This window comes from Myotis yumanensis, unplaced genomic scaffold, assembly GCF_028538775.1.
Source record: "Myotis yumanensis isolate MYYU_CA2020_CCGP unplaced genomic scaffold, mMyoYum1.0.hap1 SCAF_6, whole genome shotgun sequence".
In the NCBI taxonomy this organism is placed as follows: Eukaryota; Metazoa; Chordata; class Mammalia; order Chiroptera; family Vespertilionidae; genus Myotis; species Myotis yumanensis.
In genome coordinates this window covers 61376036-61392975 of record NW_027223757.1, presented here as the reverse complement: position 1 = coordinate 61392975, position 16940 = coordinate 61376036, and the positions used below count along the sequence as shown (strand labels likewise).

The 16940-nt window shown below is 41.8% G+C and overlaps 1 protein-coding gene across 1 annotated transcript in view; it reads right to left on the bottom strand.

The window, feature by feature from the left end:
• Positions 1-3306: 3306 nt before the first annotated feature.
• The window catches only part of IMPG1 (interphotoreceptor matrix proteoglycan 1), a 126943-nt gene continuing 113309 nt past the window's right edge, over positions 3307-16940 (bottom strand). The window contains 5 exon segments of the mRNA XM_070419095.1: positions 3307-3384; positions 4789-4828; positions 11318-11359; positions 11361-11496; positions 11991-11999. Coding sequence (XP_070275196.1) covers positions 3307-3384; positions 4789-4828; positions 11318-11359; positions 11361-11496; positions 11991-11999 — 305 coding nt within the window.

Here is a 16940-nt window from a genome sequence, read left to right as displayed (position 1 = left end):
CAAAACGAGCAAACACTTTGCGTGGCCCCCTGAGGGTTTACAAAGGGCTGCCTCCCTGTCCCTCCACATTTTCAGAGGTGACAGGTTTTCTCTTTCACAACCAGCAGTAAGAAGTATTGATGGTTTTTATTCATCACAGAAGATAAACAAGGGAGAAGAGGGCAGAGGATATCTACAAAGGAGAATAAGGACAAGCTGGGGACAGCAGTTGTAACAAAAATGAAAGAGAAGAGCAGTGGTGGAGGAGAAAGAAAAGGGTGTGCCTCTGAAGACTACACCCCCAGGTTGAAAAACACTGATACGTTTTGGGTGACAAAGCACTTCTAGATCTTTGCTAAACTTCAGTATGTAAGAGCAGAAGCTATGGTTATTAAACTTGGACCAGAATAGAGCTGGTATATATGTCCTTAGCATGTAGAAGTGGCACCGCCACCCTGGAGAAGGCCAGCGAGGAGCAGACATTCTGTGGGTAAGCCTCCAGGCGGAGTCAAATGGAGAGAAAATGGAGAGACCCTCACAGGTAGAGCCTGCCTGTGCCGGGACCAGATCTATGAATATAAGTTCAGTTCAAATTAGTGTATTCTTCCTTCCCATCACTGATCTAATGTGTGAAGTAAGTTGTCTTACTTTCAGTTGTCATCCTTTTTAAGAAGTTTTTTTTTTCAAAAGATAATCGAAAAAACACACATCAAAAAGAACCTTTAACCCTAATTAGTACCTATGCAGAATGTCACTTTCAAACCTCAAATAGGTTTATTAATTGGCCATTTTCTTTTTACTTTTGAAAATTCATCTCATTGTAACTGATACCTAATTTTTCCTCATTTCCTTAAAAATGTATATCTGATACTTTCCTAAAATACTGATGTACTGGAAATAAAAACAATAAACGCTTTCTATGTAGAACTTCCTCCTGCATCTTGTGCTTTTAATACAGTTCCAGGTGCAATCAGTTTTTAAAAGTTGTCAGTGTTGCAGTTGTTGCCCCCTGTCTCCGATGGAATAATGTGACAATCTGGGACTCTGAAGCTTCATCCAATCACGAGAGCTGGAACCCCTGCGCTAGGTGCTGTAGGAAGAGGCAAGGAACTCAGGTAATCGAAGCTTCCTGGAGCTTTGGCCCAAACTCCTAGGGGTTTTCCATCCAGGGAACAAGCAGCTATGTGAGCCACAACTCCTCGGTTGCCTAGATGAGAGAACATTCCCCAGGCCCTTACCAATCGGTGAGGTGACACAGGATGTAAAAGCTGGGGACCCAAAGAAGAGTCCTTCCAATACACCTGGTCTACGTACGCTACTTCATTCCTCTCATTTGGGACCTACCATGACCCAGGTGGTCTTCTCAATGTGCAGGGACTTAGCTGTCTAGCCTCCACAGCCCTTCCCTGGCTGGTTTGATAAGACCAGTCTAAAGAGTGGCTGATCCTAAGAATGAGAGGCATTTGGCTCAAACACAATGGAGGGTTTACCTATTTCTCTTTCCCCATCAAAAACCACCTTCTCTGCAGTAGTTAGAACACAACTGAGATGTAGACAGTGAAGGGCACGTAATGGGAGATGAGAGTATTAGGTTTTCATTTTCTCTTGATGAGTTTTTTTCATGAGCGTTCGGTTCACCTATCTTTTCTAACAAGCATGTTTTCCTCTGGGAAGTTCCAGGGATGTGGAAGTGAGCAGGTACATCTCCTGCCACCATTCGTTGCTTTGTGGCACTTTATTGCCACATCACAGTTTGAAGTCCTTGTCAGATATCATAGCTCCTCATTTTGGGGGAGGATTGGGGTGGGAATAGGGATGAAATGTATACATTTGTGAGACCAACATGAGGGAATGTTAAGGATTTGTAACCAGGAGCACATATCACTTCCCCACAGATTGTCTCTATTGTTGAGAAATATTTGGTTTTGTTTTATTTTTGAAGCTTACTGCTACAATGTTGCTGTCAATGTTTAATATTTTGCTCTCTTTTAGCTGCATTAAAATCATGCTTGACATCATTCATTCTCATCCATAATGCAAACCCAGGGACTAGCTACTAAAACACAGACACATTTTATTATAAATCGATGAATGAATATATGGTGCTCCTGTTTTATTGAAATTAAGGTTTTGCAGCAAATATACTTGATAGTAGAACATTTGAAAGAGATACAGAGGAATTCATGTTTCATTAAGCAGCACATTAAAAACTGCCTCAACTGGATCGCCTTGATTCAATCTACCTAAGCATACACCAGAGTTAGCGTAATGGAGTTAATAGATTATAGGAAGATGTAGTTCATCTGTGGTGGAAACAGGAATTGGTTATGTCACAAAGTACAACCTTATTTTTTCCCAGTATAGTGTGTTCCTTTAAAATAGCTTTATACAGTAACAGGAAAAGATTTTCTATGGTGTGTATATCTTAACTCCTGTTACGTTTTCTTTTAAAGAAATCAATCAAAAATTATTGGCAACAAAACAACCTACCATGTAAGCAGTAATCCTATATAATAAAGATGTAATATGCAAATGGTCTTTACACTGTGAAGTGTAACAACCGACCCAGAACCATCTGATCACTGATCAGCAGGAGGGTGGGGCATCGAACTACAGGAGAGGGGAGGGCAGGAAGCTATGGGGGTGGGGGGAGCTACAGGAGAGCGGGGCAGCAGACAGAGAGCTACTGGAGGGCGGCATCGAGCTACTGGCGAGCTATTGGCGCACGGATCCGTGCACAGGGCTACTAGTTTCTCATAAAATTGATGTGCCTAAGAACTGAAGGTGTATGTGTGTGTGACAAATATTGAAGTGTGGAGCATATATACCCTCACCAGTGTTTACCTACTATATATGTCCATGCATGTAGAGACCTGCATCTCCTTGCATAAGTAGTCAACTTTTATGTACATTCTAACATCTGAAGAGCTTTGCTTCTGATATATTGTTCACCTTCCACCCCAAAAACAATAGGTTGCACTTGTAAATGATCTATGAGCAAGATTTTCAGGGCAGCTGGAAGCAAACCTGGTTTACTGTTTCCTTCGCTTCATCCAGGAATAGCCAAAACGTTTCACTGGTTGTGTTTTGGATTTTGATAAATAAGCATCCCTTCCTTCAGAAGGTACCAGGCATCAGTGCGCAGGCTTCTCTATTTGAAATGTGGTGCGTGCTGGATCTCAGTGTTGTCTGTAGGCCTGGCTTCTGACAACCAGTGAATATGCCTGCCTACGTTTTCAGAATTTTGACAGTGCATTCAATTTTCCTTGAGAAAGCAAGCCATGTCTCTTGAGATAGATTAAATGATAACATGTACATTTTCGGTTTTTAATTTCCTTTCCCATCTTGATGGTTAAATTCTTCATATCCTACCGTCAGTGATTCAGGATTTCTTTTCCTGGTTACCTGGAAGAAAAATAATTTTAAGAGCTTAAGAAATGCCATCGAAGAGCAAATCAATGACTCATTTAAAAATTGCCTCTGCTGATGGATGAGAATATGCTTGCCATTTAGGCTATCTTTTTTGAAAGGTTGAAGATGCTTCCAAAATATTTCTAACTTTTTAACCTGCTATAAATAGATTCCATCTCTTCTTAAACCAATTCACATTCTCAGGCTGAACTTTCTTTTGAAGCAGGGGTAGCACATAGTTTGTGAATGAAAGTCACCAGGTTCCCTTCCAACCATAGCAGACATTGTTATTCCACGTTGCTGCTTCATTTGAATTGTGGTTCTTAATTCTACCTGACACTTCAGGATTTGGTTGGTGTTTGCTTCATCCTGGCCATTTTGTTAATATTAGATCCCGTGTCCCATTGTCATTTTATGGCTCGAGTCTGCACTTTATCTGGCTTTCCAACTTTCTTTGTTTCAGGAAGTCAGAATGGCCCACATTATTTCCAGTGTGTACTCGGACACGTGCTACTATGATTAGCATTGATGTGGCTGTATATTGTATATTGATTGCATATTGACCATAATAACTTGTTTCAAGTGTAAGCTTTGATGCGGCTCCATCTAACACTGTGGATCTCAGGGAGGGTGGACACTGGTTGATGATCATTCATTTTTACCATCAGAGACTAGGTATAATTTTTGAAACTAGGTGATTTCAGGCTAAACATTTTCCAAGGTATTTTCCCCAAAGACATTTTGAAAAAGCTCAATGTAGGCTATATTTAATCTGATTATAGATAAATTATTTCCCTTTGTCAGATACATTTTTTTTTTTTTTAGTAAAGTAAGTTGATGAATGGATGAGTAATTTACAAGAGGTAACTAGGACACTGGAAGGAACATTTATCTGAGGATGAACTTTTAGGAATTTTTGAAGTTGCTCATTCACAAATCACTTTTTCTACATATTTATTTTTCTACATATTTTGGTTTGGCTGATTATTTGAAATCAAAAGAAGGTATTTTATAAGTACGTGCATAAAATAATTCAGTTCCAGGAATGTAAATTATCAGTATGAAAATTTCAACCATGTTAAAATGCATTGATAAATCACGTGTATATTTTTATAAGAAAGGTTAAAAATATTATAAAATCCTCGGATTATTTCTGTTATTTTATAGTTTTGCCTACACATTTCAGTTAATGCCAATCTTCTGTCTCTACCCTTCCTGCACCAGGAAATGCCTTTCTCCCCCGCCGCCCCCCCCTCCTTGAAAATGCTAAATCAAAAACCCTGGCAAGGAAAGGAAAAGTGCTTTTAATTAATTCTATTTAAAATAAGAGGCTCAGAAATATTTTAAATGTCCTTCAAATTTCAGTAATTAAAATCAACATTTAAAAGTATGTTTAACACTAGTTCCGTGTGCTTGATTTTTAGAGTGACCTGATGACCTACAAAAGAAAGCAAAACATGATATTCTATTTCCCAGGCTTATTGGCATTAACAGCAACTACGACTTCCTTCTCTTTTGGTTTGAAAATGATGAGTGAAAATGGGCCGCACGTTTTGCCAATGCCTTTGTTAGACTTGGAGGAAGTGTGCTATCAGGATCCCCCCCCGCCCCCCCCCCTCCCCCCCGCCCCGCCAGGGTTTTGCCTTCTAGTTGGCTTGCTGTTTCCCAGGCAGTGGCCTCAGAGGGTTGAACCAAGCTCATGGGAAAGACGAATGATAAGTTCATCTTGCAAGAAGTGGAGTTATTTTTCAAGTCAAGTTCTGAGTTGTGGTTACTGAAACAACTCTGTAATATTTTGTTCATGCAATTTAAAAATGAAACATTTTAAAATTTTATGTATATTATTCCAGACTTCTTTCTATATGTACATATTATGTAATTACTGAGGACAGTATATACACATTTTACACTTTGCTTTTTTCCTCTTCACCTTATAAAATGGGTATAATATTTGGGGGATACTTTCTGACATATGTTCCCTTGTCAGTAAACTTCTCTTTCTCTGAACATTCTGCTCCTTATAACTTCAGGGAAAGGGGGAAGGTGGGCATCACTATAGGAAGGAGGGAAACTCATCTTGGTCCAGTGCTTGATGGGGAGAAGGCAGAGGAGAGAGGTACGGTTCTAGGAGGTTGAGTAACAAGCCCCCTGTTCCTCCTACCGCCAGCTAAGGCAATCTTTTTGCTCCAGTTTGTCTTGGTTGGGTGATTTGGAGGCTTTGAGACTACCCGGGGAGCGGCAGGTGCTGAGGTGAGAACTAAGAGTTCACAGCTGAGGAGAATACGGGAATAGAAACTTTCCCAAGGACCTGGTGAGATGAGGAGAGACCTTGCATACAGATCGCAACTTGGAGAAGAGAAGGGAAGGGGAGAAGATCTCTGAGCCTGACTATACATTTCAAGAAAACTGAGATGCCTGAAGCGATTGCTTAAACTGTTAATCAGATGAAATCTTAAAAACTGGATTGGACTATATTAAACTCCACTTCCTCCCAGCTCCCCTTCTTTAACCCAGCAGTAAAAGGGCTCAAAAGAGAGTGGGGAACAGCTACTAGAGGGGCAAAAGGACACCACATCTGAGGAGTAGTGGGTGAGTAAACCTGTGATCTTACTGTGGTTAAAACAGGTTCTTTCATGTTACTAAAACCTCTTCATAAGAGTCACTTTGTACCATCAGGTACTTAATCTGGCCCCTACGTTTGTAAATGATTCTCATTGTAAATGTCACAAAGAACACAGAGTCCTATTAAAGGACAAAGTGAAAATTTTTAGATCTGAAGAGGAAGTCATAAATAATGTACTCTCTCAGATCTAGATTTGCATTTTCTGAGTATGTATGATGACAGTTGTGATTAACAAAAGTAAAAATCCTTAAGCCAAAAAAGGGAACTTTGAAAATGAAATTTTGTTTATTCTTAGGGAATTTGGCCAAGTAAGTTCCTAGAACAACTGAATATATATATATATATATATATATATATATATATATATATATATATAATCTAAAATTGAGGAAAATGGGAAATGTATGCACTATGCTCATAGATATTGAATGTGAAAAAGAATAGGAGTGATTAGAGTGTTGGCCTGTGTACTGGAGGGTCTAGGGTTCGGTTCCCAGGCAAGGGCACATACCTTGGTTGCAGGTTCGATCCCTGGCCCCAGTTGGGGCGCATGTGGGAGGCAACCTATCGATGTGTCTCTCTTACACCGTTTCTTTCTCTGTCTCTCCCTTTCCCCCTCCCTTCCACTCTCTCTAAAAATCAATGGGAAAAATATCCTTGAGTGAGGATTAAAAAAACAAAACAAAAGAATAGGAGGAAAAATAAAGGTGAAAATATAACAAAAGACAGTGACTTGTCAGTAGAATGACAAAGATCTGAACCAACTGCAAAGGCTCCTTGTGCATCAGTGGACTCATCTCAGTCAGGCACTTGCCCACCATGTAACTCTCCTATTTCCTTCTTCACTGGGTAGAAGGACAGAAACGCAGCCATGCTGACGGTTCTGTAGAGGCTGTTGCTTTCAGAGTTGCAGCACTTAGTGTCTTCACCTGATTTGCTTCTGAGTTGAGGTTTAAGTACCAAGTAGGGAATCTATTTTCCTTACAGGGCTGCCTTTTGTTGATAATTATCGAACAGCTCCAAAGATGCTAGCAGCTGGTAGCAGCTGGGAGTTTACGCTGAGGGAGCCTCTTTTTTTTTTTTTAAATATATTTTACAGAGAGGAAGGGAGAGAGATAGAGAGTCAGAAGCATCAATGAGAGAGAAACATCGATCAGCTGCCTCCTGCACCGCCCCCCCCCCCCCCCCCCCCGGGGATGTGCCCGCAACCAAGGTACATGCCCTTGACCAGAATCGAACCTGGGACCTTTCAGTTCGCAGGCTGACGCTCTATCCACTGAGCCAAACGGGTTAGGGCGAGGAGCCTCTTATTCACTCCTTACCTTAACCCGCGAATGTATTCCTATTACTCCCATTGATACAGATGAGAAATTTGAGGTTTAAAGGGGAGGGAGAAGTTGCTCAAGTTCACTAGTTAGGGGCAGAGCTCGAATTTGAACTTGGGTATAGCTTAAAAATCTCTAATCTTAGTCAGTGTTGTAATGTATGTTAGATTCGGTAATCTGATCCCCATAAGTAAGTTGCAGTCACATAAATGATGGCATCTGTGAGCAACGGACGTAACTGCTGGGAGGGGGAGCAGGTGGTGGGGATCCGGGAGGGACTCAGCTCTGCTGTGCTCAGAGTTCTGCTCCACTGAGAGTCCTTCTGAAGCAGCTCATGGGGCGATGGGGCGATGGGGCTTGGCCTCTTGTTGAGGATTTTCTTTTCTCCCCAAAGGAAATTGAGTATCTTCCTCTCCCTCCTTCTGGTCTTTCTCCTCCCTGCCTCCCTCCCCTGCTTCCTCACTTCCTTATTATCTATTGCCCAGCCCCTCACATAGTGACTAGCACATGGGGGCTCAAAAATGCTTGCTGAATGGAATCAGTGAAGGGGCATCTTATTCCTGTGTATTTGAGCCCCGGAAGGTCATGCTATCTATTCCCAGAGGCAGGCACAGGTCAGGGAGTAGAGCCCCGAAAACCTTCCTAAGAGCTGTCACTTCCCGATCAGCCTGTGTCCTACCCTATTGACTTCACTTATGACAACCTAGAATAATAAGGGATATTTCTTCAGAGGGATGTTTAAAATGACAAATTGCGCAGCCATCTGCAGCAAATAGGGCCGATTAAAACAAAAACGGAATATATTACTGCTCATAAAAGCCACCTGCAAACCCCTTCTCCTTATTCATCTTACTAGGGTCTTGCTCATTCACTGTTCTCTGCCTGCCACCCCCGGCCCTTTTAAATTACACAAGAGATACATGCACATATTCTCATAATTAAAAAACTTGGACCCCATTTCCACTCTTTTCCATTGTTAACTGGAATCATAAATGAGTGTGTCTTTTAAATCATGTATTTACTATGCTTTTAGTTACAGATTTGCTTGAACCATACAAAACTGCCAATGTTGGATGATTTGTTACCAACAAAATAGCAATGCCATGTGCTTGAACCTAATATATTATAAATACAGAGTTTTGTTATTAATTTATTACATAAGCAGGACCTATGAACCTACAATTCACATTTCTCGTTTAATGAAATGTCTTGGTTTTTCCCCTATGGCAGCTCCAGGAGAGCTGTATTATTGCTTTTAACGGCTGTGTTCCATCGTGACTAATATACCACGTGACTAATATACTATGATGATTGAGCTATTCCTCCATAGGTGGGCTGTCCAGTGGTTTCACCGTTCAAAGCAATGACGCTGTGCACATTTTTATGCACATATATCTCAGTGCACAAGTGCAACTATTTTTGCAGAAATAATTGTCCAAAAGTAGACTATCTGAGTCTAGTTAAGATTTTTATAGGCAGTAACAAATATTTATTTAAAAAGTTTTTTCCTATTTACACCGCCATCAGCAATGCTTTACAGAACTAGTTTTCCCTGACGTTATCCACTCTGGGTATTATTGACCTTCTTCTGCCAAATGCATGAGTAGTAAGTTATACTGCCTCATTGTTTCTGGATTTCCCTGATCATAGTGAGATTGAGCCTCTTTTCCTGTTTTGTTGGTCATTCGGATCTCTTCTCTGTGTTTATTTGCTCATTTTAGTAATATGAAGTTTGCCTAGTTGACACATAGAAACTCATTATTATACATGTTCAGCCTTTAAGATAGAAGATAGGTTATAAATGCGTTTCTCTTATTGTGTATATGTTAACTTTATTTACAGTGTTTTTTCTCTACGGAAGCCCTCCTCTTAATGTCTTCTGGGATTGATGTCTTAACTAGGGGAGGCTTTTTAGCCTAAGACTATAGAAAAAATATTTTAAATATTTTTCTCATACTTTCATAGTTTTGATTTTAGGTTTGAATCTTTGATATAGAATTGATTTGTGTGTAGTAAGAAACTAATTTTATTTTTTTCTAAATGGAAGGCCAATTGTACTTGAACCATTATCGATCAGCCCATACTTTCCCTACTGATTTGAAGTGCTTGTTAAATAAATTCCTTAATATGTAAGGACTTATTTAGGTCTTGTATTTGTCCTATTAATCTGTTGTCTATCTCTGCATCTCCCTCAGTGTTCTAAATATTATTTCATGAGTTACTATCTTACAGAGAGGCCTCCCCATCATTGTACTTTAAGATTTTTTCCTGGACATTTTCATTTGCAGAGGAACTTTAGAACCAGAATGTGAAATTCCATAAAGAATCCAGTTGGGATTTTAATTGGTATTAATTTAGGAGAAAACTGATAGCATCACCATAATCCTCACGTGCCTCAAGGGACACTGTGCTTTATGTGCTTTGTGAAGATGTTTCATAAACATAATTTCACTATCCCTTGCAGGAACCCTTATCCAATGAGGAAGTTGAGGTTTAGAGAAGTTAAGTAATTTCTCCAAGTTTACTAATCACTTGATTAGTAAACTGCTAAGCCAAAATTTTAATTGCACTTTGACTCCAGAATATTGCTTCTTAACCACTATTGTATAGTTGTCTTTTTTTTTTTTTAAATATATTTTATTTATTTTTTTACAGAGAGGAAGGGAGAGAGATAGAGAGCCAGAAACATCGATGAGAGAGAAACATCGAACAGCTGCCAGGTACATGCCCTTAACCGGAATCGAACCCGGGACCCCTCAGTCCACAGGCCGACGCTCTACCCACTGAGCCAAGCCGGTTTCGGCTTGTATAGTTGTCTTTAAAGTGTGAATAATTTAAAGGAACAAGGTATGTTTCATCAAGAAAAAAGCTAAATCTCTTTTCTTGTTGCTCGAGTGTGGAAGCAGATTGCCACGCGTCCCCTGGGTTGGAAATTAGGGACTGTGGTTACTAGAATGAGTAAGAGAGCAGTAGAAAAACCAGGATAGCCGGATAAAGACATAGGCCTGGTGATTACCAGTGAGGAAATGTTGGCGTGTGTATGATTGGAAGCTCACGGTGGGGAAGGACGGGGCAGGCTCACACAGAAGTCTTGGGAGGGCAGAGTCCGCAGTGTGGATCTTATCTGGGTGTCACGGGACTTGGAGGAGAATGTGTTCCCTGGTTGTTCATCAGCTACCTCCATCCTAAAGTCTGGTTCATGAATAGAAGGCCAGAGATAGCTCACCTTCTTTTCCTCCGTCTAAAGAGCTTCGTTTAACCTTTCTGTCAGAAATGAAGAATTAATTAAACATATCCTAGCACATCCATAGGCTGGACTACCCTGTAAGCATTGAAAATGATGCTACAGAAAATATTTAGTGACATGGAGGAATGAATGTTCTATGTTAAAAAGCTGACTGTAAAACAAGAAGCCAGGCTGATTTCATTTTGCTTTAGAAAATTCTATATAGATGTCCTACGTACACATGTGCATCAAAAGAAAAGAGCAGCTAATATGACTTTTATCATTTTTCTCAATTTTCTATATTTTCTAGTTTTCTTATAATGAAAGCTATTGTGTTTGCAAAGAGAGGAAAAGACAAGTATTACACACACACACACACACACACACACACACACCAATTAAGGTATGGACCACGTGGTTTTCTCTCTTAAAGCTAACACAGGTTCTTTTTTTCCCCCTTATTGGTCTTAATGAAATACTGTAGGAAAGCTTGAGCAGAGGTCTCCAAGTGTGACTTTTGGACCAGAAGTGTCAGCCTCACTGGTGCCCTACCCAGACCCACTGAGCCAGGAACAGGGCCGGGCAGCACCCAGCATGTGTGCTTTGGCAAGTCGCCCTCCAGGAGATTCTGACGCTCGCTGAAGTTTGAGAACCATGGGTTTAAAGGTCCATATGCGTTCATGCTAATGCCAGGTTTCTCAGAATTACAGATAACAAATTCCTGGGTCTATGAAGTTGGTGTGCTCGACCCACCTGCATGGAGCGCCCTTTCCCTGGATGACCTCACATTCCTCTTGGGCCCAGGCCCCCCTGGTGGTCCGGGGCCCCCTGGCTCTCGTACCCAGGTAGGCAGCGACACTCTGTTCCCTCGGTCCACTCGTTCTGTACACACTGGGCAAATTCGCCACAGGCCAGGGGTTTGCAGGGATCTGCTGGGCAGCTGTAAGAGATGGGGCAGATATTAGTGAAAGAGTGGAGGCCGAGCAGGGGAGCTGGCAGAAGTCAAAGGAAGGGAGCAGATACATTGGCTCTCACCCCATTTTGAAGTGGTTTGTACAGTAGTGATAACAGACTGGAGGGGAAAGGGAACCGCACGTTTCTGTATCTTTGAAAAATGAGTTGATAGACACATATTTAGCTGCAAATAGAATTACACACAAACCTTGTGCATCAGCATGGCCTGGAGGCCGTGTTAATACACAGATTCCAGCCCCCTCCGCACCCGCCCCCCGAGTTTCTGATGTGTTTTAAAGGAGGCCCCAGCGGTACTGACATCTGGTTTGGAGCACATTTTGACAACCACTGCATAGAAATTTGAGTTTTGATTTGCTAGTTATTTTTTTTTTTTTTAATATATTTTATTGATTTTTCACAGAGATGAAGGGAGAGAGATAGAGAGAGTTAGAAACATCGTTGAGAGAGAAACATCGATCAGCTGCCTCCTGCACATCCCCCACCGGGGATGTGCCCGCAACCCAGGTACGTGCCCTTGACCGGAATCGAACCTGGGACCTCTCAGTCCACAGGCCGACGCTCCATCCACTGAGCCAAACCGGTTTCGGCAACTAGCTAGTTATTTTTTAAGGTAAGTATTTTCTGCGGAGATAAGTGTAAATGTATACATTTAAGATCAGGCGTTCCTTATAAAGTAGTAGTCATTTATGAGGACATTTTGGAGAACTCAGGATAATTTTCTAATTTAAAAAATATCTTTCTCTTAGTCCCTTACTGATCCCTAAACCCCTAATGCCAGAGATTCATTCTTTTAGATTAATTGTTTTTCCTCTATTAAAATTCAAATAGACTTCTAGTCTGTTCTCTTTTTGTCATTAATTGCTCTCTTTCGCCCTATTCTTAATTCTGTAGGGTTGTCTCAGATTGTTTGTAACGTGGATTATAAATTGAGAGAATCTCATGGTATTTAGTCCTGGAAGGCCCGTGGCTCCGGCAGCCTCTCTGTCTGTATGAGCTGGCACACTGAGCTCTCAGGCGGAGAAGCAAACGGCGGAGGGCAGAACCACACTGGGGCTCGGGGCCTGAGACCATTGTTCTTTCTACCCTAGAGGGTTTCCTGTTACACCAGCCATTTATCCTTCAGATTATTCTTTCAATAAACACATGTTACGTTCCAGGAAGGAACTAGGGGACCCGTAACTGTGTATAAAGTTGTTCTTGCAAGAAGCTTAGGGGAAGGCACAGAGTGCTTATATACAAGAAGCCCAGTACCTTGTCTAGCACAAGAGCCCTACACATGAGCTCCCATTATGTTAGAGAGGAGATCACCATGGGAGGGGATGGTTTGAGCTGAGTAACGTGGGTTGCATCCGTATGTGCAAAGGCCATAAAAGCATTCTAATTGGACCAGCGGCATGAGCAGAGGCACAGAGGCGAGAGAGCAGCAGACGTGAGGATGGAGCAGGGGAAGCCCAGTGTGGAAAAAGCAGACATGTGGACAGAAGGAAGGGAACTATGACTGGGAAAGTTAGAGCCAAACTCTGGGAGGTGTTGAATGCTGTGCGTAGGAATGTGGACTTTCTAGGCAGGTGGGAGCCACAATGGATTTTGGGCGAGGGAAGAGTATGACCAGTATTGTGCTTTAGAAGATCTGTAAACAGAACTTAGAATTTTCAAAATTAGAAGCATTTCAGTGATCATCTGGTCCAGTATTTCCCAAGTGGGAACATTTTCAGAACTCAAATTCAGCAGGACTTAATAAGTTTTATACTAAAAAGAGGTTTGGTAGCTAAATGGTGTTTTTTTTTTTTAAATGCAGGGTGAAAGAAATATAACAGGTTTCTCTCCCTTTCCTCTGTTCTCTTTTACCCTTTCTCTCCCTCCAACCTCACCCCCTTCTCTTTTTTGCTTTTAAATCCCTAGTGGTCATAAATAAGCTAATATCTGTTGTGGATCTTTGATCAGAGAACATAGAGGCTTTGCCAAATTGACCTCACAAGCTCTTTAAATGGGTTGTTGGGGGACACCTTGTGGGGTGAGAATTTCAAAGACCCTCTTTGTTCACTGTCCTGATCCAGCGCCTCCTTGTGGTGGACGAAGGAAGAGGAAGAGAGATGAGTGAGGCAAACCTAAAGCTGAGGCAGGAGCAGGCCCTGGAGAACACAGTTTTGGGTTTCCCAGCAAGTAGATCTGTTAAAAGTCTATGTGAAGCTGTATTTCTCTGCAGCTCCAGGGACCTTTATGGACAACCAGGCCTGGCTAAAGTGAACTGGTTTTCTCTGCCTCACAGCTGGCCATGTTATGGGATCCTTATCACTGTTTGGAAAACTCAAATTTATCCTGATAACCCAGATGATTCACACTCAGGGCCTGGTTTAATAAATAACAGCTGTCTTGAAAACAGAAGCCAGGAGGGAACAATCAGAGCTCTGTTCCGCTCCCTGCAGAGGGGAAATACAGTTTACTTATGTGGAAAGCTGACGGAATGCACGGATTCTGCCCTGCTAAGGACTCATAGGAAATGTGTGATAAGCAAATGAGTTTCCTGTTTGAAAAAGGTTTCTGTTTCATCATGATTTCCTTCAGCCCAGCCAGGCATGCTCTAGGCAGCAGTAAGCTGAACTAAACACCATAAGGTAAGGCTGAAGAAAGGACAATCCAAATTTGGGGGCCGGAGTCAGGTATAGTTTATCAATCACTTGCTTTTCCCATGCTATTTATTCAGGACCAGTCTACAGACAGGAAGTAGGAGACTTAAAATCACACAGCTGAGTTTTTGTTTGGGGTGTACTCTTCCTGGAAATTAAGAGAAGATCCATTTATTCAACAAATACCCATTTGGCCCTTCAAAATCTTCAGCACTGGGAATTTCAGACAAACGAATTGCTTTCAATTTTTATTTTACCCACGTGTAAGGTTTTACATTTTAGATAAAATTTTAGAGCGAGAAGCTATTTCAGAGACCTGCTCACTTTGCAGATGAGGAAGCTGAATGGGTTGTTGGGGGTCACTTTGTGGGGTGAGAATTTCAAAGACCCTCTTTGTTCACTGTCCTGGTCCAGCGCCTTCTTGTGGTGGACGAAGGAAGAGCAAGAGAGATGAGTGAGGCCAACCCTAAAGCTGAGGCAGGAGCAGGCCCTGGAGAACACAGTTTTTGGTTTCCCTGCAGGTAAATCAGTGAAGCTGAGTGTTGCCAAGATCATGCCTGTTTGTGCTCAGTCCCTTGACTTCTGCCCCAGCCCCTTGCGGACTGTGTGAGGCATTTCTGGGAAGGAAAGAGCCCTAAGGGGGAGCTGGTGGACCACAGCATAGCCTAAAAAGCTAATTGCAATCAATTAGAATCGTAACAGAAGAGACCATTTATAACAATTTGTGAAGCAAATCATACTGCTTCCACTTTCATACTTTAAACATATTTTCCCTAGGTATGTTAACGGTCCTTTTAATGCACATGTCGTTCTTTGAGGGATACCTCTAACTTTGGGCTTTAGGCAAAGACTAAGGCCTGGATGGGATCTTATTCTGGGGAGGAAGCACCACGAAAGAGAAGCGAGTGATTTTACAATGAATCAAAGTTTAACCAGTAGAAATTTCTTAAGAAAGCTTTCCCAATGTGTCATATCCCAAAGATAGTTCTTCTTGGAAGGATGGACACATTCATGTGTAGGCCATACAACTAGTTGCCTCTTCCTTAACACATCCCCAGGAATTTACTTTAAAAAAACTAGTCTACACTCCCACTCTTTGCTCTTGATTTGGCCAATATTGACAATGTAAGCATTATGTAGCAACAACCTGAAATGCGCTGTTCTGAACGTGGTCTATATCTTGGAAAGAGGAAGGACAAGGAGATGTGAGATCAATAGTCTATGAGAACAATTAGATACAATTTTCTAGAAAAATATTTTCAAGTATAATCAAGTTGTGTATGGATTTGAGGAGGTGAAATCCTCATGATTATTGTATGGACTAGTCTATAATTGCCTTGGCTTCCTGGATTTGCTTAAAACCCCTTCTAATAGATTTTTTTTTTTTTGGTGGGCACTATGCAAATATTTCTCTATGAGGCTATACCACACCCACCAAACACCTAGTATGGTTAGGGGCACCGTCTGGGCTTACTACCAGTGCTTGCTGACAAAGTCACTTATTTTTCTGTCCTTAACCCAACTGGGTAGCTTTTCTGCAGATCAAGTTTGACAATCTCTCTGTAGAGGCAGCCCAGGGCATTTGGCCTGAGAGAGTCCAGTGGTGTCAGCAGCTGCTCATTTGCAAGTGATGGGAAAGGTCCAGGTCCATCCTGCATCTAGACGTTTTTTTCTGGCTTCGTCTTTAGCTTCCCATGTGAATTCTGGCTGTAATCACAGCATTAATGTCATCTATGTCAGGCCTTGTCCCTGATGTGCCCCAGGGATCATGATCCTGAACCTTCACCAGGAACTCCACAAGGAGTACAGTGACAATTATTTATGTAGTAGGAAAGGAAAGAACCCCAAGGGGGAATTGGTGGACCACAGCATAGACTAAAAATACCCCCAGTGGATGCCTGAAACCAGAGATAATACTGAAACCCATATATTCTATGTTTTTCCCTATACATACCTATGATAAAGTTTAACTTGTAAATTAGGCACAGGAAGAGATTAACAACAATAACTAACAATAAAAGAGAGTAATTATAACAACATACTTAAAGTTATGTGAATGTGGCCTCTCTCTGATAACCAATATGATAATCAAGACAACTCCTAAGTGACTAAAGGGTGGGAATACACTGGACAAAGGGATGATTCATGGACAGCTTGAGATCTCATCATGCTACTCAGAAAGGTGTGAAATTTAAAACTTATGCATATTTTATTTCTGAAAAGTTCTACTTCATATTTTCAGACTGCAGGTGACTGTGGGTACCTGAAATTGCAGGAAGAGAAACCGTGGATAAGGAGGGACTATTGTATGAACAGGGAGTTCACACTTATTGAAGGTCATTCTGTGGTTGGTACTGTGCTGGACACTTTATTTTTTATTACTATTACTAGAGGCCCGGTGCACCAAAATTTGTGTACTGGAGGGGGGTATCCCTTAGCCTGGCCTGACCCCTCTCACAGTCCAGGAGCCCTCGGGGGATGTCCTACTGATGGCTTAGGCCCACTCCCCCCTGAGAAGCGGACCTAAGCTGCAGTCTGGCCTCCCTCTGCAGGAGGCAACCACCCGATCAGGGGAAGGTGATGCCCCCATCACACCTCTGCTGCTGCCACTGCCGGCCGCTGTGGCTGCCTGAGCCTCAGGCTGGCCCTTGTAGTGGCAGCTGCCATCTGCGGCCTGCCTGAGCCTCGGGCATCCGCTATGGCTTTGTCAGGAAGAACATCCGGAAGACATCTGCTCTAATTAGCATATTACTCTTTTTATTAATATAGATTTT